The 22,139-nt window shown below is 54.2% G+C and overlaps 1 protein-coding gene across 1 annotated transcript in view; it reads left to right on the top strand.

The window, feature by feature from the left end:
* The window catches only part of SRGAP3 (SLIT-ROBO Rho GTPase activating protein 3), a 64,869-nt gene extending 53,037 nt beyond the window's left edge, over positions 1-11,832 (top strand). The window contains exons 13-22 of the mRNA XM_083869494.1: positions 1,634-1,694; positions 2,082-2,159; positions 3,079-3,213; positions 4,777-4,882; positions 5,120-5,347; positions 6,274-6,353; positions 8,300-8,480; positions 9,005-9,154; positions 9,590-9,917; positions 10,501-11,832. Coding sequence (XP_083725620.1) covers positions 1,634-1,694; positions 2,082-2,159; positions 3,079-3,213; positions 4,777-4,882; positions 5,120-5,347; positions 6,274-6,353; positions 8,300-8,480; positions 9,005-9,154; positions 9,590-9,917; positions 10,501-10,917 — 1,764 coding nt within the window. The 3' untranslated portion in view covers positions 10,918-11,832. The remainder of the gene's footprint in view (positions 1-1,633; positions 1,695-2,081; positions 2,160-3,078; positions 3,214-4,776; positions 4,883-5,119; positions 5,348-6,273; positions 6,354-8,299; positions 8,481-9,004; positions 9,155-9,589; positions 9,918-10,500) is intronic.
* Positions 11,833-22,139: the final 10,307 nt, after the last annotated feature.

The following is a 22,139-nucleotide window of genomic DNA, read 5'->3' as shown; positions in this document are numbered from 1 at the left end:
GATGGGCTCAGCTCAGCCCAGCCCTCAAAGGAGCAACAGACACACCCCCCTTCCTGTTCTCCACATGGTTTTGGTGGTCATCCATCCTTGTGGCTGAGAAGGAAGACAAAATGACCCCAAAAAGGGTCTCCCACTTTGAAGGACTGTCAGCCTGGGGTAGAAATCGTGTTGTAGGGGTGGCACGTTGGAGGGCAGGCAGGTGATGCTCAGCCTTACACACAAAAGCATCAGTAACAGCCAGCCCAGCTGGCTCATCCCTCCAGCTGCTGTCCTGTAATCTGCTCTGGAGAAAGCTTCAGTGAAAACACTTCAGGAAGCAGCAAAGACAAACTGTGGGATTTGGTGACTAATAGGCATCATCTGGCTGGGGTTTATTCCCTCCAGCACAGCCCTAAGCCTGGGGGCAGTGTCTGTACACGGTGCCAGCATGGAGAGTCCTGGCCCTGCTGGCAAAGCCTCTAATCCCGTTAGGATTTGTGATTACTCCTGACTTAAACTGGTTTTTAAAAAAGTAATGCTCATTAAATCCCAGCCTGTTCAGCATTGAGAAGGAGGAATTACCTGCTCTAGAAATCCATCTGAGCAGGAGTGTCCTGTGCTAGCAGAGAGCCCTTGGGGGACAGCTGCCTGGCCCTGGGGTGTACAGGCTCACGGGCAGCTGGGCCACCACTGGTCACCCAGTGCCCCCATGGCTGCCCAGTGTCCTCCTCAGGGCCTGCTCTGTGCCCCAGGCAAGGTCTGTCCCTGTCCTCGGGCTCCTGGGAGGCCCCAGGTTCAGGCAGGGATGAAATCACTGCAGGTCTCTGGGGCTGGGGTGCAGAGCCAAAGGGGTTTGGGAGGGAGGGTGGACACCCCAAAAGCCTCTGTTGGCCTCTGCTAAGCTGCCATTGCATCTGAGCGTTCATGGCCTCCGAAGGAGATGCTCACCTCTAACTGAACTTATCCCTGCTTAATCTGTTCTCTTTTTTCCACTCTGCTGCTTTTTTGTGTGCTCAGAGGAAGGAGGAATGCGCGAACGAGGAATCAGGTACTTGCTGGAGGCCCATCTGCAAGACAGAGGGGATTGCCCAGAGATGCCACTGTGCTCTGCTGGAAGAACAACCAGAACCCCAAAGAGAAATGTGTCCACTTGGGCTGTCAGACATAGCCCGTGGTCCCCTTGAGCTTCTGCCATGAGGGGCCTGGGGAGGAGCCAGAACTCACCACTGGTTCAGACTCAGGCACTTCAGCCCATGCTGACAGTGGCTCTTCCCTTTAGTGGAAATATTGTTGTAAGCTGTTATGGGAAGCTTATTCCATCAGCCAGATATAACACAAGTTTATTTCAGCTCAGTATTCCACCTTTGGGGTGGAATAGCTGTGATCCCTCGTGGCAGTCTCCTGTCTGGGCCAGACAGGGAGCAGCAATGTTTCCCACACCTTAGTGACAGCTTTCCTGTGCATTTTTGGCTGCACACAGTATCCTCAGTGCTCTTTGATGGCTCCATGTTTGTAACACCTCCTTTCCCTGCCTGTCCTCTTACTACACTTCACAGCACTAATTTTCAAATCTCTGGTTTTGCAATCTTTAATGCATTTCCCATGCCTTGTTAGCAATAAACCAGTAATGTTTTCTCTCTTTCCTTTCCTGAAGGATTCAGGCCAGGCCATTCCACTTGTGGTAGAAAGCTGCATCCGCTACATCAATCTGTATGGTAAGTTGGCTCAGCACAGCCACAGAAACCTGCCAGGAATAAAGCACTGGAGTGAGCAGTGAGATCCTGCAGAGACTCCTGGGGTGCCTGCAGTCCATTCTCCATGGACTCAGGTTAGAATTCCAATGGCAATAGCTGTTGGAATGGCTGATAGTGAGGTTTTATTAGTACGTGCCCAGGTTACATTGTTCATTCAGGCCATGAGCCCTTTCAGCACCTTGATCTGGGGGCCTTGCTTGGAGAATATGAGCAGAAATGAGGTGCAGCAGGCTGTCCCTGCTTGGCCCAAGCCTGTCTGGTGCATCCTCTCCTGGGTTCTGCTGTTTCTACCTGCAGGCATTGCCCAGCAGTTCCAGAAATCTCTCCTAAAGCGTTATTCTCTTCCAGGTCTCCAGCAGCAGGGCATCTTCAGAGTCCCTGGCTCGCAGGTGGAAGTCAACGACATCAAGAACTCGTTTGAGAGAGGTGTGTGGCTGGTGTGCAGGTACAGCAGGGATCCTCGGTGGGAGGTGGTGTGTGCTGGGTGCATTAGCCATGGTATAAAGCCTGTGTTAAAGCCCTTTCTGCTATGAGACATGAACAGGTGTTACCCCATCTGGGTTTCTCAGTGTTGTGTCTCTGGCAGCAGCAGCAGAGTCACCCAGGGGAGGAGTATGAGAAGGAGGGCTACATGCACAGGTCTTTTCCACAGTCGTTAAAACCACAAGAGCCATGAAAGAGTTTTCTGGGGATCCTTGTTCATCCTTCCTGCAGCAGTCTGCCATGGGAGGCACAGCATTCCTGGTGCTGGTGCTGGCTCTGGAGGTGCCAGGGAGTCTGTTGAGAAAGTCACACTCAGGGTGCCAGGCCAGTGAGAAGGGGAAAGCAGTCCTGCTGTCCTGAGTGGAGGGGAGCTGTGACAGGGACAGTCCTGCTGGGAATAGCGACCTCTAATACTTGAGCAGCATTGGAGGGATCAGGATGGAGGTGGATGGAACAATGGATAAGGCAGTGTTAGGATTGTCAGAGGGTGGAGGATTCGCACATCCAATTTAGGATCAATTAGTATCCAGATCTCAGGGGCACTGACAGCCTTTCACAGATTTAAGTCAGTACAAAGCAATCCAGAACCATTGGGTCCATTCCAGAGGTGTAATTGCATCCTCCAGCCAAGCCTGTCCTCTCAGGCTCTCACTCCTGTTGTTCAGACCTCCTCCTCCAATATCATCCTCGTCCTCAGGAAAATCCCCCAGTAAACCTGGTTTTCAGGCAAAATCAGCATTGCCATTGCACATGAGGAGGTTTCTGAACCCTGAGAAATTCGGGTGTTCCACTAAATGAGGAAAATCACTTGTGTTAGTCAGCTTGATGGTGATGCTGGATATAAACCCTTTTCTCTGGGCAGGTGAAGACCCCCTTGCTGATGACCAGAACGAACGAGACATTAACTCAGTGGCTGGAGTCTTGAAGCTCTATTTCCGAGGACTGGAAAACCCCCTCTTTCCTAAGGAAAGGTTTCAAGATTTGATATCTACTATAAGTAAGTGCATGTGGCAGCTCTTTGTGGAGAACTGGGTGGGATGAGAGAAGCACTGAATGGGGCAGGTGAACATGAGGGTGCAGAGAGGGGTTTCTGCTGTGAGGAGGGTGGCAGGGGGGCAATGGGAGTTGTTAGGAAAGATGTCAGGAGTGTGCACTGGCAGCACTGTGGGCAGGGAGAGGGGAAATTACTTCTCTGGGGAGAACAAAGGAGGCAAAATGAGCCTGAGGTTTCAGAGGTGATGGAAGTGCTGCCCATTTTGGCTACTGAAATGCAGCTGATTGTGCCACACAAACACACATAAACACAGGCTGCACACTTGGTGTCCCAGCCTAAGGGTGAAGAACTTTTCCTTTTGCTCTTGGAGGGCTGGGGGTTTATGTGGAAACTCCTCAAAGGCACAAGGGCAATAGACAGGTCAAAAGACACTTTGCAGAGTCCCCATGGAGCTGTCCTTGTGTGTGCAGTGGTGATGGGGACCCCGTTAATTCCTGAGTTATGCCCAGTCAAAACATTTTGCTCAGTGAGAAAGGCAAGTGCTTTGGGAGTTTGTTCCTCTGGGTGTCAGCACAGATATCTATTGTCACAGGGTTTTATCCAGTTTGTATTTAGTTGGGTTTTTTTTTAACAAATATCCTCTTATGTAAAACCAAACTGAAGAAGTTGAGAACCCAGCAGGCAATAATGGGATAAATCAAATGGAAAAATTCCCCATGTGAAATACTCTAAAGCTATCTGTCTTGGTGTTGAGGCCAGATTTTGCTCAGAATTTTGATTAAGTGGCAGCCTGGCTACATGTTGTCAGTGAATTTTATTGTGATTAGCAAATGGCATAGTTTGAACTAGAACAAGCCCTTCAGTGTGATCTGCCTGCTCCAGAAAAGCTCTGGTGCTTGTCCTCTGCTTCCTGTGAGACAGCAGCCACAGGATTCACTCTGAATGCAGGGATGGCTTAGGGCAGGACAGCCCTGAGTCACCCCTTCCCCTGGGAGGGAGCAGGTGTCTGATGGCAGCTCCGGGCTCTGCACCCCTGTGGAGAGCAGAGGATCTGAAAGGACTGACTCAGCACTGCCTCAGCTAACCTATTTCCTAGGAGTTCCTCATTCCTGTTCACAGCAGTAAGAGACAGGAGTGGAAGGGCTCAGAAGGATCCAAAGCATAACCCAGAAGGGTAACCTGAATAAAGCCTCATTGAAAAGTCTGCCCTAGAAAAGCCAGCAGTGCTCTGTTCTCAGTGCCACATTGACTCAGGCTTTTGAGGAACAGAGGAGTTGTTGAGGAATGAAATGAATAATGCATAAACATTTATTTTAAAAATAAACCCACAGGAATGTCTTTATTTGCTTTTTGTACTGCATCTGAACATAGGAATTCCCCTCTGGAGGAGCAGTGTCCCCCCTGCTCTTCCTGCGCTTTGGTACCCAACTCACAGATGACCTCTGGAGACAGGCTTTTGTTTTCCTCTCTTACTGGGCCACCAGATCTGGAACAGGTCCCTCTAGTGCTGAGCTGTCTGGTCCTGAAAAGGTTTTTAAGGATGTGCTTTCTATCCGTATGTTCCAGAAATTGAGAACCCTGCAGAGAGAGTGCACCAGATCCAGCAGATCATTGTCACTCTGCCTCGGGCTGTCATCGTGGTCATGAGATACCTCTTTGCTTTCCTTAACCAGTGAGTCTGTTTTCCTGCTTCCCCAAGTTCCTCCTTGCTGTCCCTTTTGCCAGGGCTTCCCCATCTTTGCTGCATGAGTGCTGCCATGGGGAGTTGTGCCTTGGCTGTTCCCCAGCCCTGCTGAGGCGTGGTGGCAGTGCCCCGTGGGGAGGGGACAGCTCGGTGACAGTGGGGTCTGGGCAGGGGCAGGGCAGCTCCCTCCCTCCCTCCCTCCCTCCCTGACACGTGTGCCTGCAGCTTGTCCCAGTACAGCGATGAGAACATGATGGATCCCTACAACCTGGCCATCTGCTTCGGGCCCACGCTGATGCACATTCCTGACGGGCAGGATCCGGTGTCCTGCCAGGCCCACGTCAATGAGGTCATCAAAACCATCATCATCCACCACGAGGGCATCTTCCCCAGCCACCGGGAGCTGGAGGGGCCTGTCTATGAGAAGTGCATGACCGGAGGGGAGGAGTACTGGTGAGCTCTCTGCAGGGTTCCCGGGGACAGGCACCTTCCTCAGGCACTCTGAGCTGTTTGAGTTAATCCCAGCAGTCACAACAGGCACTTTCACTGGGTATTTCATTTTCTTGTGCTGACTCAGTATTATAAACCTCAGTAAAAAATGTCAGAGGAAACATTTTCCATTGCAAATACTATTATTGATGAAGGTTTTCTGAGCTGTAGATCCACAGGAGCGTGTTCAGCAAAAAAGAATTTTAGGTAAATTCTATCCAAATTCCTCCTAGGCTGGAAATTTTAAGACACACAGTTCCTTCATAATTTGCTGGTTGGATGAAATCCCTTGGCTTGAGGTTTACCCAAACCTTCCAGTTCCCTTTTTTGCTGGAGTTCTAACCCAACATTCAGGTCTGGGTTTAACAAACCAGGATCAGTAAGACTTGAACTGATTTTCTGCAAGTTTCATACATTTCTGAGACCTCACCATGCCTGATACTGGTCACCTGCCACTGTCCTTCCTGGTGCAGCAGAGGAGCTGAGCCTCACTATGAATCAGGGAATGGGAATTGAACTTGGTGTCACTTTGTGTTAGTTTTGCCAAACTCTGCTAAAGACACAAGAGCCAACAGAACGTGACATTCTGGGGCTGGCGACCATGGTGTGAATGTCTGCCGTTCCCAGAGCAGGTTTGGGGATCTGCTGTGATTTGAAATCGTAGAATCAGAGAGTCACAAATCACAGCATTCATTTGGTTGAGAGAGACCTCCAAGACTGAGTCCAGCCTTTGACTAAGCCCCACCCTGTCACCTAGACACATCCAGTTGTTTCTTGTACACCTCCAGAGGTGGAGACTCCAGCACCTCCCTGGGCAGTGTTAGGTGTGCTGAGTGTGTTGGGAGCAGTGTCTTTGGCTGTGTGACAGCCTGGTGTGTTGTTCCCTGCAGTGACAGCCCCCACAGCGAGCCGGGCACCATTGATGAGGTGGACCACGACAACGGGACGGAGCCGCACACCAGTGACGATGGTGAGCAGGGCAGGGGCAGGGGCTGGGGCTGTGCCAGCAGAGCTGTGCATGCAGGGGAGCAGCAAGCACTGCAGGATGGAGGCTGCAGGGGCTGGCAGGGCAGGGCTGTGCTCCCCATGTGCCAGCAGCACTGGCTGCCAGGGGGGAGTTGGGGAAATGCCGCTGGCACTGCAGTGGGGCAGGGAACCAAGGCAGGGCTTGCTGCCCTGGAAGGGCCCTGGGGAGCTGAGCACCCTGTGCTCCCAGCAGCTGCTGCTGCCCTGGCTGTGTCCTGTTTCAGCAGAGCACAGCTGCCCTGTGAGGCTGCGGGGAGGAGGAAGGCTCACCTGGCAAGCAGGGCCATGGAGGAGGGATGGCACAGGGAAGGGCACACGGGGCCAGGCAGCTCCAGGCACAGGGAAGGGCACAGGGAAAGGCACGTGGGGCCAGGTGGCTCCGGGCACAGGGAAGGGCACGTGGGGCTGGGCAGCTCCAGGCCTGCTCTCAGCTCCAGGCAGGAGCCAACAGGCCTGGCAAAGGGAGGCAAGGGAGCTGCTGTGCAGCCAATTTCACACTTGGGTGGCCACGTTAATGGCTCCGATTGGGGTTTCTGAGTGATTAACTGTGGTGCCAAGTGTGGAGCAGAGGAGTGGCTGTAGTCTGTGGATTTACATATTCCCTCTCCCCCTTGGCCTGCATACCCTCCCTGCTGGTAGCCCAGCGTTGTGTCAGCCCTCCTGGCTCTGTCTCCTCCAGAACACTCTGTATTGATCCCCCTGTGGTGTTCCCAGACACTCTCTGCCCTCCTGTGGGGGTTGTTTAAGGTGGGGCTGGAATGGGACAAGGGTCTGATGCAGCATCTCCCGTGTCCTCCTTTGTTGTCCCCTCCTCCATGTGGGTTTGGTCCCTGAGCAGAGTGTTGGGTGATGCTGATGGCTGCTGAGTCCAATCAGTGATGGGGCAGAGCACATTCCCATGTTTAATGAGAATGAGGCAGATTAGAGGGAATGGGTGGGCTTGCCCTGTTTTACTTTGTCATTTTCTGTCTATCAGTCTCCTGGTGGGGGTTGAAATGACCCACTGTCTCAGATAATTAATGCTCCAGGGGTGGCTGGGGAGTGGCAGCAGTCTGCCACCCAGGCAAGGCACAGTGTGGGTCACTCTGGTTAATGAGGAGACACTGTTGCTGCTTTGCAGTTGTTGCAATGGTTTCTTTGGGATTCAGTGTTCAGACAGATGTGCACAGGAGCCAGGCTCTTCTACAGGCTCCTCAGTGCCATTGGGTGCCCCAGCACCTCCTGCTGTGACACCCTTGGCCAGAGCCTTAGGGGACTCTGGTGTGCTCATGGCCTTCCCAAGTGAAGTTCTGCCTCAGTCCTCCTGTATTTCAGGCCCTGAGCTCCTGGGTGTTTGGTAGAGCTCACATCAGGAAAGTGGGGAAACAGTGAGGCAGAGTGCTGCAGATGGCAGGAGGGGTAGAGCAGCTGCCTGGCTGGAGCTGGTATCATTATTTCCATGGGGATCCCCAAAGGGGCATTAGCTGCTCGTCAATAATTCAGGCCAAACTGTCTCCAGGATAAGGAAGGGAAGAGAAGGTAAGTGGGGTTGGATCACAGCATCTGACACAGCTTGACAAAATCTCAGGCTGGAGGATAATGGGGTTCTGTAACCACAGGCTGAAAATGGGAGGATGGGTGAGGATGCCATATGCACAGAGGGAGATTCCTGCTGCTCCCCATCTGGTTTGTCGCTGTTTGGAATTGCTGGTTGTGTGTGAGTCTGAGAGAGGTCCCAGAAAGCCTGGAACAACAATGAGAATTGATCAGTGTGAAAACAAGCAGGCTTGTGCTCTGTGGGATGCTCTGGGCACTGCTGCTGTGGTGGGATGGCTCTCTAGGGTTCATCCTCCCTCGTGTGGCTGAGCTGAGCTGAGCTGTTCTCTCTTGCTGTGCCTCTCTCCCGTGCAGAGGTGGAGCAGATCGAGGCCATAGCCAAGTTTGACTACATTGGACGATCCCCACGGGAGCTCTCCTTCAAGAAAGGGGCCTCACTCCTGCTCTACCACCGGGCATCGGAGGACTGGTGGGAAGGGAGACACAACGGGGTGGATGGGCTCATTCCCCACCAGTACATCGTGGTGCAAGACATGTGAGTAAAGTGAGGGTTGTTTAAAGCGTGTACTTGCACAAGGTTCACTTCAGTCACCTAAAATAATCAGTCAGTTTTACTGAGGTTTATTGCCTTTGGTGAGAAATCTGGGCCTGTTCACTTCTCCCTCTCTGTGTATTGGCTCCATTTGTTTCTCATTTGGGCTGATAAAGACCAGAACTAAACACTGGACCTCAGTGTACCTGGACCCCACCTCTCATTGACTCCCCAGTGTGGTGTGACCCAGGCTCACCACTGGCCTTGTCCCTGTGAGCACTGACCTGGATTGTTCGGTGCTCACCTGGCCTGTGGGCACATCCCAGGGCCCTTTGCAGGTGCTGCTTGTCTTACAAGTGCTGTATCTGGAGTCATCACAGTGGCAGCCCCATCACAGGGCATGGGGAGGCAGATGTGCACTGTTTCCAAGCTCCCGGTGAAGTGGTGGCCTTGGCCCAGCTCGTTGTTAACAAAGTGTGGAGCTGCTGCAGTGGTGATGTTCAGGCTGGTGTGGTCTCCTTTTCCAGGGATGATGCCTTCTCTGACAGCCTGAGCCAGAAGGCAGACAGCGAGGCCAGCAGTGGGCCACTGCTGGATGATAAAGCCTCCTCCAAGAACGACATCCAGTCACCAACAGATCATATTATGGACTATGGCTTTGGGGGAGTGATGGGCAGGTAACTCACACTCCTCTGACCATGGGGGTGGTCACTGTCACAGGTGTGGGGTGGGGCAGGATGGGCAGGGAAGCTCTAGGAAGCACTGCAGGGTAGTATGAGCTTGGAGGGGGTTTCATGTGCACTGCTGATGGGGATTTAACATTTACAGAGGATCCAGGGGGGCCCTGATCCACCTGGGTTAGTGGAAGGTGTCCCTGCCCATGGCAGGGGCTTGAAACAAGATGACCTTTGAGATCCCTTTCAACCCAAACTACTCCTGTGATTTGATGCTGTCCCTTCCTTGGTACAAGCTAAAATATTTGTCTTCCCACTTGGCCTGAGTCTCCTGAAGCTGGGAGGCTGGAATTTGGTGTGAGCTGCCCTCAGGGCTGGGTGATTGCCTTGCAGCATCCTGCCAGAGCCTGACCTGCTGTTGTGCTGGGCTCTTTGCAGGGTGAGATTGAGGTCTGATGGAGCAGCCATCCCCCGGCGCCGCAGCGGGGGGGACACCCACAGCCCGCCCCGAGGGATGGGGCCCGGCATAGACACCCCTCCTCGAGCAGCAGCCTGCCCCAGCAGCCCCCACAAGATCCCCCTCAACAGGGGCAGGCTGGAGAGCCCCGAGAAGCGCAGGATGGCGACGTTCGGCAGCGTGGGCAGCATCAATTTCCCAGACAGGAAGGCCCTGGCTGACAGCCACCCTCTGAGATCCACCTGTGGATCCACCCGGCACAGCAGCCTTGGAGACCAGAAATCCCTGGAAGCAGAAGCTCTTGCTGAGGTAAGAGGGCTGGGAAGGGACCAAGAGGCTGAAGGAGAACTCACTGGGGAGTGCCAGGAGCCCCTTCACCTCAAACACTGTTACAGTGCTGCTGTCACACCCGACTCTGTTGGGTTGTTCTTGTAGAAGATGCTCACCCAGCTGATATAAATTTTCACCTTGAAGCCTGTGGAGCTGTTGGGCTTGGGAGTCCTGAGGCTTCTCAGCAAGAATATTTTCACTCATCATCTTAGGAGCTTAATAGAATGAATTGGAGCTATTGATAGTTATTTCCCTTCAGCTGATCCTTTGAACATTATCTGAGGCTTACTTAGCATTTTGTAGGTGTTACAAAATTAAGGACTTGTCAGGACAGCATTAACTAGAGTGACCCTTCAAACGGTTGACCCTGATGCCTTAAATTGCTTCTCCAATGGTCTTGCTGAGTTAGTGCCCTTAATTCACACCTTCTCCCCAAGCTCCTGTTTTTCCCTGGGAGCTCTTAGCTCAGAGACCCCCTCTGCATGCCAGGACAGTGGGGTGGGGAGTGCAGGAGAGCAGGTATTGCTGTGACACAGCGCTGAGGTCCCTTTGCCATTGGCAGGACATCGAGAAGACGATGAGCACGGCGCTGAACGAGCTGCGCGAGCTGGAGCGGCAGAACACGGCCAAGCAGGCGCCCGACGTGGTGCTGGACACGCTGGAGCCCATGAAGAACCCCCCTCTGGGCGCAGCCAACTCTGAGCCAGCCAGCCCCCTGCACACCATCCTGATCCGGGACCCCGAGGCGGCCATGCGGCGCAGCAGCAGCTCCACCAGCGAGATGATGACCACCTTCAAGCCGGCGCTGTCGGCCCGGCTGGCCGGGGCGCAGCTGCGGCCGCCGCCCATGCGGCCGGTGCGGCCGGTGGTGCAGCACCGCTCCAGCAGCAGCAGCAGCTCAGGTGTGGGCAGCCCCGCTGTCACCCCCACCGAGAAGCTCTTCCCCAGCGGCTCGGCAGATAAATCAGGCACCATGTAGGCTGGGCCAAGGGGGGATCGCTCCTGGTGGGAGCTTGGCGGGGTGGGCAGGGGGTCACAGCCCTGCTGGGGAGGCTCTGAGCAAGGAAACACGTGTGGGGCCCAGCCTGGTGCTGTACATACGTGTGTGTGTGTATGTACGTAGGTGTGCACACACCCCATCCATGCAGAAACACTTCCCGAGCTTGCAGCCCTATGGCAGGAGGAGGCGGCAGGTCTACGTGTTGGCACTGGAGAACACGCTCAGTGTAGAAGTATATATTAGAAACAAAGTGTACAGAATTCAGCGACTTTTTAAAACAGTAGATTTACCTCAGAAACTGGCTCTGAAATGTCCTCTCTTGAGACAGTGGGTTGGTCTGGGTTTCCAAGGCTGGGTGCACATGGAAGCCCACGCTGCAGCAGCTCTGTGTCAAGCAATACAAGGCCATTCTGGAATTCTTTTTCTGTACCTCTTGGCATTGGAAAAAAAAAAGATGGATGGAATACAGTGGGGTCTGTTCACTACTGGGCTGTGGAGGAGAGCTGGAAATCCATACATGACCATGTGTGTCCAGCCAGCTGGAGTCTTTCCAATCCTGAATCCTGAGATGTCTTCATGTGCCCCTGGTGCCCTGGCAGCAGGGCCAAAGCGAGGTGTGTGCCATGAATGGGACTGGAGTGAAGTGAGTGTCACGAGTGGGACAGAGAGAGGTGTGTCCATCACCTCGTGCAGGAGGAGGACACTGCTCTGCACCAGGACTGTGGAATGCTGCTGCTTCTCTGCAGGTTTTCAGAGTGAACAAGGACTAGTGACCAAACCTGTGGTAAAGCATGGAGTAACTTACAGAGTTTGGAGATTCTTCATCTCCCTTTCCCCTTTCTTTTCCCCCTACTTTTTTTTTTTTTTTTTTTTTTTTTTTTTTTTTTTTTTTTTTTTTTAATAATCAGAACCCAATGGTCTCTTGAGAGTCAGGCCTGAGCAGCAGGGAGGGGTCTTGGGTCAGAGTGGTTGTCCTGCATGAGAAGCATGAGCTGTGTTTGACCATCAGATGCAAAACTGATCTGATGGGTGATACTTTGCACTTTCTGTACTGTACCATATAATACAAGTTTGAGTTTATGCAAAGGAATCTACATTTTGTTCTACCCAGAGAAAAAATATGCAGAAGGCTGGGGATTGCATGGTCCTGTCTGATACTCCAGACTCCTCTGTAAGCACTGAATCCAAGATGCTCCGTGCTTCTCCTGCAGCTTTTCCTTGTACAGATTTCCATGCAGTGCCCCATGGTTTGGTTTGGCACTTCCCCATGGTCACAGGCTAACGTTCATCCTTCCTCCCTGCTCTCTCTGATCCTGCTGCTCTGTGCCTGGGCAACGACGTCTGCAAGCCCTCCTTACTCACCCAGGAGCCACCTACCCTGCCTGGGGCTTTGCTTTGTCCCCCCTTCATCTTCCTCCTCTCTCCAGCAGCGCTGCAGCCCCGAGCTCTGCAGGAGAAGCCTGACTTGCAGCAGGCAGTGGAGGCACTGGCCAGGCTGGCAGACCCCGTCAGTGCTGCTGTCAGCGTGTCGGCTGGGGAGCTCACACAGACTGCCTGTACATTCACAGCTGCACCTCTGTAGCTCCAGGCTTGTCCTTTCACATATCTGCACCTCCACAGCTGCAGCGGGCACAGAGCTGACGTGGCAGGCCCTTGGGACCAGCTGGTGACTGTCCCCCCTGCCCATCGCACGTGTCCCCTCACGCCCCGCTCTGCCAGCCCTGTAAATATTGCTGTACTTGCTTAACTGCTCGAAAAAGTAACTGTTAACCTGTAAACTGTACAAAAATAGGCTAAAAATTAGATAAAGCCGATGCCGCTCAACAAATCTTTGCACTTAGTAGGTAGCTCAATGTACAAATAAACCCAGTAATAATAATAGTAATCCCGAAGGGAGGCGAAGCCGCCGGCACCCCTCGCAGAGCCCGTGGGGAGCAGCTCTGCCCATGTCCTTCCCTGTCACACTGGCAGGGCAGGCGGTGTGTGTGCTTGTCTGTGAACATCCTCGGCGTTTGTAGTGACCACAATTGGTTCATGTTGGTGTTTCTTTCTCCATCATCCCCCTTTCCTGGTGCAGCCCTGGCCGCTGCCCGGCTGGGCGCAGTGGCTGCAGATGTTCAGCCGGGCTGGGCTGGTCAGGGACCTGTGCTAGGGAGGGGAGGACCCATTTGGCACGAGTGCTGTGTATCTATTGCCAGTAATTATTACTTTTGTTTCCATTTAGTTCCTGGAGAACGTTCACTTTACCAGTTTTCCGTTTTTTTATATGCTTTCTGAGATGACTTGAGAGCAAACCCATCTCCATTAGGGGTTTTATTTCCTCCCTTCTTACTTTTGACCATATGGTACGAATTCCAGTGTCTTTCTATTAAATTATTGCCTTTCATTTTCCTTTGTTTTGTTTTGTTGTGGGTTTTTAATACAGTTGTTTTCTTATCTTTAAGTGCCTTTTTGAGCACCAAAACAAACGGTTGGAGTTCAGGCCTGGGGGCTGTGCACACATGGGTTCGTCTGGGCAGTTGTGTTGTGCTGGGGGTGATTGCTTTTAAAGTCCTTCCATTTTTCTGTTTAATGAAAAGGGAACCAAGACTTTTTTTGTTGGAGAATAAACTCCCCCTTTGTAATATGGTATTCCAAGTGTAGTTTTAACTACTGTAAATTTAAGGGAAGAAATGTATTTTTCTGTAAGCAAACTTGGCACAAAATTGAACCACATACGTTGTAGGAGCATCATAACTGGAACTCGCTCATGGTTTGTGAGTGACTGATCCTATCCTGGGTACCTCCCTGAGGGGACAGACTGTGTGTGGGCTGCAGAGTTCACAGAGCTTCACTGTGACACCCACGGCCGAGCTGCCGCTGGGCTGGGCTGGGCTGAGCCCTGGGCCTGGAGCTGGGCTGGGCTGAGCCCTGGGCCAGAGCTGGGCTGAGCCGTGCCCTGGGCCCACAGCCCACAGAGGGGTGGCTGCTCAGGGCAGCTGTTCCTCTGCTGTGCAGAGCGAGTGGCTCTGGGCTGGGCTCCCACAGCCCTGACTGTGCAGTCTGTCCATCCCAGCCATGGCTCTGCCCTGTGCAGCCCATCCATCCCAGCTATAGCCCTGCCCAACCCATCCATCCCAGCCAGGGCTCTGCCCCAGCCCATCTATCCCAGCCCATCCATCCCAGCCATGGCTTTGCCCTGCCCCAGCCCCTCCATCCTTGCCATGGCCCTGAGGGGAGTGTGGTGGCGCCATGGCCCTGGCCCAAATCATCCATCCCTCCATCCATCCATCCATCCCTCCATCCATCCATCCCTCCATCCATCCCTCCATCCATCCATCCATCCATCCATCCATCCATCCATCCATCCATCCATCCATCTATCCATCCATCCATCCATCCCTGCTGTGGCCCTGCCCCAGCCCATCCATCCCAGCCCCTCCATCCCATCTGTGGCCCTGAGAGGAGCACGGTGACCCCCGGCCCTGCCCCGGGCAGACCCCCGGCAGCCCCTGGGCGCGTTCCCGCGGCGGCGATGAGTGAGAACACTTTGTCCCTTGGGCTGGAGTCCCGGCCGGGCGGGTTTGTGCCCGGTGTGCTGTTTCAGTAGCGGTGCTGTGGTTCTCCGGGGCGGCTGTAGATGCCCCGGGGCTGATTTGCTTTGCGTGGCTGGGCTGGGGGGCTGGCGGGGATGGGGCTGGTTGTGCCGGGAGGAGGACCGGCCATCCTCCTCCTCCTCCTCCTCCTCCTCCGCCTCCTCCGGTGTTGTCTCTGTAACGTGTGGTGAGATGCCGTCAGCTAGAGTGTCTGAGTGGGTCCTCGTGTGTGCTGGTGATGCCATGTAGATGAAGCCACTGGTTGGGTGTGGACTCATCCTGTTGAATAAACTGCTTAACTTTTCTCAAAAACGTTGTCTGTGGTTTCAGATTCTCTGTCTCTTGCCTGTGCCTTTTCCCCACACCCTCCTAGACCCCAGAGCATCCTGCCGTGCCCTGGGCACTGCAGACACTGTCCCCTGCCCCTGCAGCCACGCTCTGGGTGCTGTTAATGCTGCTGAGGGAATAAAAACCTCAAATTCTGAACAAACAGCCCCAGAACTCTTTGCACCCAAGCTGAGAGGAACTGCACTGCACTCTGCAGGCTGGGTTATGTCTCTTCCCATTGTTTATGGGGGTTTTTTTTGCTGCTGGTTCGTGGCTTCACTTTCCTCCCATGCTGGCAGCGAGGAGGGGCAGAGACCTCCCTGATACCATCCATCCAGCATCCAGCATCCAGCATCCAGCATCCAGCATCTATCATCCTCCATCCACCACCCACCATCCACCATGCACCATCCATCATCCATCATCCACCATCCTCCATCCACCATCCACCATCCCGGGCCGGGAGCTCCTGGGGGACAGCCCGGGGGTGGCTCCAGCAGGTCCCGGGGTGCGTGGGGAGGAACAGGGCCCTGGGCAGGCCCTGGGGGCTGCCAGCCGTGTGCGACACTTGTGTGACCTCTGCGGGGTGTGCCCCAGGTGTGCCAGGTATGCTCAGTGTGGGCCAGATGTGCTCAGGGTGTGTATCCCAGGTGTGCTCGGTGTGTGCCAGATGTGCAGGCTCTGTGCCAGATGTGCCAGGTGTGCCAGATGTGCCCGGTGTGTGGCAGATGTACAGGTTGTGCCCCAGGTGTGCCAGGTGTGCCCCAGGTGTGCCGGGTGTGCCCCAGGTGTGTCGGTGTCCGGCTCGTCCCGCGGTGTCCCTGCAGTATCCGTCCGCCGCCAGCAGAGGGCAGCAGCGCCCCGCGCGGGAGGGGACACCGGATCCTTCCTTCCCTTCCCTTCCCTTCCCTTCCCTTCCCTTCCCTTCCCTTCCCTTCCCTTCCCTTCCCTTCCCTTCCCTTCCCTTCCCTTCCCTTCCCTTCCCTTCCCTTCCCTTCCCTTCCCTTCCCTTCCCTTCCCTTCCCTTCCCTTCCCTTCCCTTCCCTTCCCTTCCCTCCCCTCCCCTCCCCTCCCCTCCCCTCCCCTCCCCTCCCCTCCCCTCCCCTCCCCTCCCCTCCCCTCCCCTCCCCTCCCCTCCCCTCCCCTCCCCTCCCCTCCCCTCCCCTCCCCTTCCCTCCCCTCCCCTCCCCTGTCCCTTTTTCCCTGTCCCTCCCCTTCCCTTCCCTTTCCCTGTCCCTTTCTTTCCCTCCCCTTTCCCTCCCTTTCCTCCCCTTTCCCTCCGGGAGAAGCCGCTGCACGTCCCGCCACTGACTGAACGGAAATTACCACCTGACCCGTTTCTGTCCAGCGGGTCCCGTCACCGGCTGAGGCGTGACAATCATTAACTCTGAGTGCGAACAATAAACTGAACCCATTTATTAATTTCTGCGGCCCGAACGCCGCATTTGCATTTAAATGACCTTTCCACACCGGTGCGCTCTGACACGTGCGCTGATTTCTGTCTGAAGTTAAAAATACCTTTGGCCAGGTGAGAGTGGGCAGGTCCCGCTCTGGGAGGGGACAGGGGGAGCTGCCCCAGCGCTGTCCCGGCACGGAGGGGATGCTGCTGCCGGGGACAGGGCACACACAGGGCTGGTGTCACCCACCTGAGCCGTCCCCAGCCTCCTCCATCCCCATCTCCACTTCTGTGCCATAAGAGCAGGAATTTGGGCAATGAAAAACTGCCTCAATGCAAACACGGGCGGACAGAGAGCGCTGGTGGCAGCGGCTGTGGCAGCTCTCCCCTGGGGATGGGAAATAGCCCAGCACACACTGTTGGCTCCAGCAGTGCTCCTGGGCTGGGGCAGGACAGGGCTGGAGGGTGGCACTGCCCGCCCTGCCTCTGCCTCACCAGCGCCTCATTCCACACTGGAACCCGCCGGGTGATGAAAGAACTCTCAGCATCCTCCAGTCATCCCTTGCCTTTAGCTTGGACTGGTCCAGCAGTTCAGTGCGGGTGGATCCAGGAGAACTCACCCTGTGTGCCCCAAGGGGCACCTGAGGGCACTCTGGCACACTCATAGCTGATGGATTAAAAAATGTCATAGAAATGAAATGTAAAGGAAATGATGCAGAATCTAGTGATTAGTGCCTCGAACCTGGACTCAAAGTGAAACAAGTGCTCTCAGTCCTGCTGACTGAATCAAATAATCCAAATTGCTAATACATTTTAGTCTATTTTTTTTGTGTGTGTGTGTGCAAAGACATTAAAATGCTTTTAGCAAATGAGGTAAAGATTTTCCATCCGTGTTTAAAACTGATTCTGGAAGCTGGTGAAGTGTTTTTCAGATGTCAGTTCCCCTGGCCCTGCCCAGCCAGAGCTCACAGCCGTGGGGGGACAGTGCTGGCACCAGCCAGTGCTGCTGTGCTGTTGGTGCATTCTGAGCTTGGTTTCAATTTTTCTTTGAATGTTTCGCTCCCTGCTCCAGCACAGAGCAGTGTCCTCATCTCCCTGGAGCGGAGCCCTTCCCTTGGCTGGCCAGTGCTGCCCTGGGGGTGTCTGCAGTGTCCCCAGCTGTCCCCACAGCCCTGCCCACCTCTGGGCTCCAGCAGGACCTGGAGCAGCCAGGGCTGGGTGAGCCCACCCCTGTGGGGAGGCTGTGCTGTATCCAGAGCACAAAAACATAATAGACAGAGTATTTACCCAACTTTTGATAACTGTTTTATTTCCCCTTAATACACACCTACAGCCTCACTATAGAAACACTGGAAATCAGACTTTAGCAGGCCTGAGAGACTGCAGCATTATCCATCTCCTGTAAATACTGTGGAGCAGTTGGAAACCTTTTCATGATCACAGCTCAGCTGGAAAACAGCACCACATTCCTGCTGCCCTTTGGGATCACTTCCCGTGCTTGTGGGGTGGGGGCAGCAGCTGTTGAAGCATTTTGGTTTGAGTGTTTCATGAGATAAAAGTGCAATTTGCTGGATTTTAAATATCCTGTGCACCAGATCAGCACAAGCACTGCAGGTAAACCAGCCCTGCTCTGTTCCACAGAGATGCCTCTTCCCTCCCCAGGAATATTCCAGAGAGCTGGGCTTGGAGTCCTTGATGCTGCAAAATCAGTGGAGGTTTGTGTGTTGGAAATGAAGCTTCAGCTCATCCCAGACCTTTAAATCTAATCCCACCCTCTTGACAGCTTCCAAAGGCCAGGCACCCTCTGACAGCTCCTAATTCCAGCCGAGAGCCCCACGAGACTCATCTCTGGACATGCAAATGTGTCCGGTTCTATCTAACGAAGATAAATTCCTTAATTAAGGCCCGCAGCTGCCTGGGGCACTCTGAGATTCTGATGAGACTGAGCTGGGCTGGGAGCTGGTGCAGATCCTCTGGCTGCTGTCCCAGGGAGCTCGTGTGGTGAGGGATGGGGTGGATGGGGCTCTGCAGCCTGGCCAGGGCCCTGTGCTCCCTGTGACTCACCAGGAAAGGGCTGTCATCACTGCTGGTCCCCAGCCCAAACCCTCCTGTCCTGCTCAGAGCTAACCAGCTCCTTTCCCTCCTTGATGTGCCCTGGCTGACAAGAAATAACTGTCCTTGGCAGCATCACCCAGCCCTACCTGCTGCTGCTGAGCACTAATGAAACTTGGGTTGGATTTCTGTCTCTAAACTGTTGTTCCATCCATTTTTTCACCCCCTTCAAGACAGCCCATATAAAAATAATGTGTTTAGCAATGACTGGGTGAGTGCTGAAGCTGGCAGAGCTGTGCCATAGAGCACAACAGTGCTGAGCTCCTGAGGCTGTGGCAGTGGCTGAGGGTGAGGAGGGTCTCAACAAGGCTCTAGGGTGAGATCCAGTTTTTTTTCTTAAAAGAAAGAAAGAAAAAAAAATTAAGTCTTACGTAAGTCAAAACATCTGCTAGTGCATGACTAATGCCTTCCCTCCTCCCTGGTGTGGCAACTGAAGTCCATGGGAATGATATAAATGATTGTTTCCTGTAAGAAGTTGTACATTGTTCACAGGGCTTTTGGGGACAAGCCCTGTGTGCAGCCACCCTTCCCCTGTGCTGTTTGCTGCTGCCTCTGGGTGCAGCTGGTCCTGCTCCTGCTGCCATCAGCTCACAGCACCAGGTCCAAACACTTTGTCCCCAGCCCAGCTGGTGCCAGGCTGGATTTATTCCTGCCCAACTCAGCTAAACTGGACAGTTCCCCGTGCCCAAAGCTGAGGCTGGTGATGTGCAGTGCTGACAGCTGGGTTGGCTGAGTGCTGGGCTGGGGGTGTGCCCAGTGTGGCACCTCAGGGGACACTGCTGTCCCCTCCAGCCCAGCCTGCCTGACCCAGGGCTGCTGCCTTCCCCAGGACAGCCCTGATGGCAGTGACAGACCCAGGGCCTGCATCCCTTTGCTCTGTGAATGTGTTTGGTGAGGGCTGCTCTGTCTGAGGGCAATGCAAGGAAATGTTTGACAGACCCGACAGGCAAAGTGCCCCCAAATGTGGTTTTATTCCCACAGAGATTCCCCGTTCTGGCAGTGGTGCTCTGCAGCATCTTTATAACTTTTCTGACTTGGTTCCCTCTTGATTCCAATTTAAATCTTGTGTGGACCTGGTTCCCCCTGCCCATCCCAAGGCTCCCAGCTCCCAGCAGGACTCCTGTGGCTCCAGTCTGCCCAGTACCACCCAGCAGGGAACGGGGCTAATTCACTTCTGTGTGAATTTCTGAATTTCTATTGCATGTCTTGAATTGTGGTCTCATTTCCCTGCCTGGGACACTGTGGGTCCGTGTCTCTGGTCAGAGCAGGAGGAGTTGCTGGGTCCCCAGAGGTGAGCACTCCTGGCAGGTGGGTGGGTGCAGGGTGTCCCTCAGCTTCCAGGCCATGCTCTGGGGGTCTGAGACACTACCTGCTGCCAGAATTACTAATGGCCTTCTGCTTTTAGCCCGAGTGCTGCAGGCTGCTGCTCCAAGGTGGAAACCATGGAGTCAATTAGGTGATTACCTGGCGTTTCAGCTGCCAGCACTGAGAGGTTTTGTCTCTCACCACTGGCATCACTCCCAACACACATCTCACCCAGACTCACCAGCAGGGCTCTGTGCACTGCCAGGGCAGGCTGCTGTGCCATGGACGGGCTGGAGCTGCTTTTCCTGCAGGTGTTCTGGTGACAAATGGCTCCTCCTCCCTCCGTTTGGTCTCATTCTGGCACACAAATCCAGGCGTGCACAGGCTGAGCTGAGCAGAAGCTTTTGAAACTGCCTCTTCATAGGCAGTGTGAGCCTTGGATCTGACTGGGGTTAAACCACGACAATGTGGGATCTTTTTGGTCCAAAAGTCTCAACATTGAACTAAATTTAGTCCTGTAGAAATCAATTAATGGTCGCAAACTTTAACACAAGGGCAGAGCAAGGTCAATGTTAAATATTTCTGAGCAACTTTACCCATGGTTTCAGGTTCATCTCCTTTCCTGTTGGGAATGACATGATGAGAAACTTTCCACTGCTTTTAAATATTAAGGAATCTCTGAAAATTCTTAGAAACAATTAACTCAAAATACTCTCTGGTTTGGGGGTTGATGTTTTCTTTTCAAGTACAGTATGTTCTTCTGCTGATTTTTTATCCAGTGTTGGTGTCCAGAGGTTTGTTTGTGGTACATTTGTACATCTCTGTGCACACAAGGCAGACCTTGGTGCAGTGATGGGTTTTAGTTTTAAAATCTACGTACTAAAGGCAGCTGAGGATGAGCTGTTTGTCTGTGGGGCATGGGGGAAACAACAGTTCTGCAGGAGGCACTGAGCACCACAGGGGAACAAATAAAATGATCTTTATATTATTAAGTTGTGCACAACCAGATGGGAATTATGTAAAATTCCACTGAAATAGTTTGTCTCAACAACACAAGTGAAAATAAGTAGCTTTTGGAGATATGCTTTGTGTCAGGCTGCTCCACCTCCAAATAAGCTTTTCCATACATTTCTCTGCTAACAGAACACGGCAACAAGTCTATGAAAATGCAGTTGGGACCTGCTGGGATTTTAATTTAAATGAGCATTTCAGAGGCTTGGAAGGAGGAGACATGTTCTGTCTATAATAACAAGTTGTAACTTGGTCGTTCAGCAAGATAAAGCAGTTTATTCCTGCTGCACCAAGCCCAGAGTGCCAATAAACCAGCGGGAATCATTCCTCCAGAGGAGGAGAGCTGTCCTCACCCAGCAGGGCTCCAGGGATGTGCCCAGCCAGGCTCCAGCCGGGCAGGGAGGGCTGTGCTGGCCAAATCCTGGGGCAGTGCAGGCACAGGGCTGCCAGGAGCCTGGTGGGGACACTGCACGGTGGGACAGGCACAACAGCACTGCACACAACGGGAAAGGGCTCACACAGCTCACCGGGCTGTGCACTCAGGTCTAAAGGGATCATCCTGCCACGGTGGGGACAGGCACAGCAGCACTGCATCCAATGGGAAAGTGCTCACAAAACACTGGGCTGTGCACCCAGGTCTAAAGGAGCCATCCTGCCATGGTGGGACACCCAGAGTGCTGCACACAACGGGAAAGGGCTCACACAGCACTGGGCTGTGCCTTCAGCCTGAAGGATCATCCAGCCATGGTGGGACAGTCACAGCACTGCCCAGAACAGGAAAGTGCTCATCCAGCTGTGCACCTCAGCCTAAAGGATCATCCTGCCACAGTGGGACACCTACAGTGCTGTGTCCAACAGGAAAGTGCTCACACAGCTCACACAGCACTGGGCTGTGCACCCAGGTCTAAAGGGATCATCCTGCCATGGTAGGGCACCCACTGCACTGCACACAACAGGAAAGTGCTCACACAGCTCACACAGCATCGGGCTGTATACCCAGCCCCGAGGGAAGCAGCGCTGGGTATAGCAGGGCTGTAGATGCCCAGGGAGCAGCTCGGGGCTGCCCCATCCCGGGGAGAGCCCTGTGCCGTGCTCTGCTCGGGGCTGCCCGGGTTCACCGGGCTGCGCGGGAAAGGGAACACGGAGCGTTCCGTGACAGCCCCGCGCTCCGAACGGCCCGTGCGGGGATGGCCCTGCCCGTCCCGGGGGCTCTGCCCGGGGCTGGGGGACCGGGGACACCGGGGGGAACGAGCGGCGGGACCCCAGCCCGCTCCCCCAGCAATTCCCGGTTCCCGGCAGTTCCTCGTTCGTTATCCCCATTCCCTGTTCGCTCTCCCGGTTCTCGGCAGTTCCCGGTTCCTCATTCCTGTTCCCGGGTCCCCATCCCCGTTGCCGGCCGTTCCCGCCAATTCCCGGGTCCCCGTTCCCGGCCGTTCCCGGCCGTTCCCGCCAGTTCCCGGGTCCTCATCCCCGTT

The sequence above is a fragment of the Zosterops lateralis genome, assembly GCF_965231275.1.
Source record: "Zosterops lateralis genome assembly, chromosome: 11".
Classification (NCBI taxonomy): Eukaryota; Metazoa; Chordata; class Aves; order Passeriformes; family Zosteropidae; genus Zosterops; species Zosterops lateralis.
This window is presented reverse-complemented; position numbering and strand designations above follow the sequence as displayed.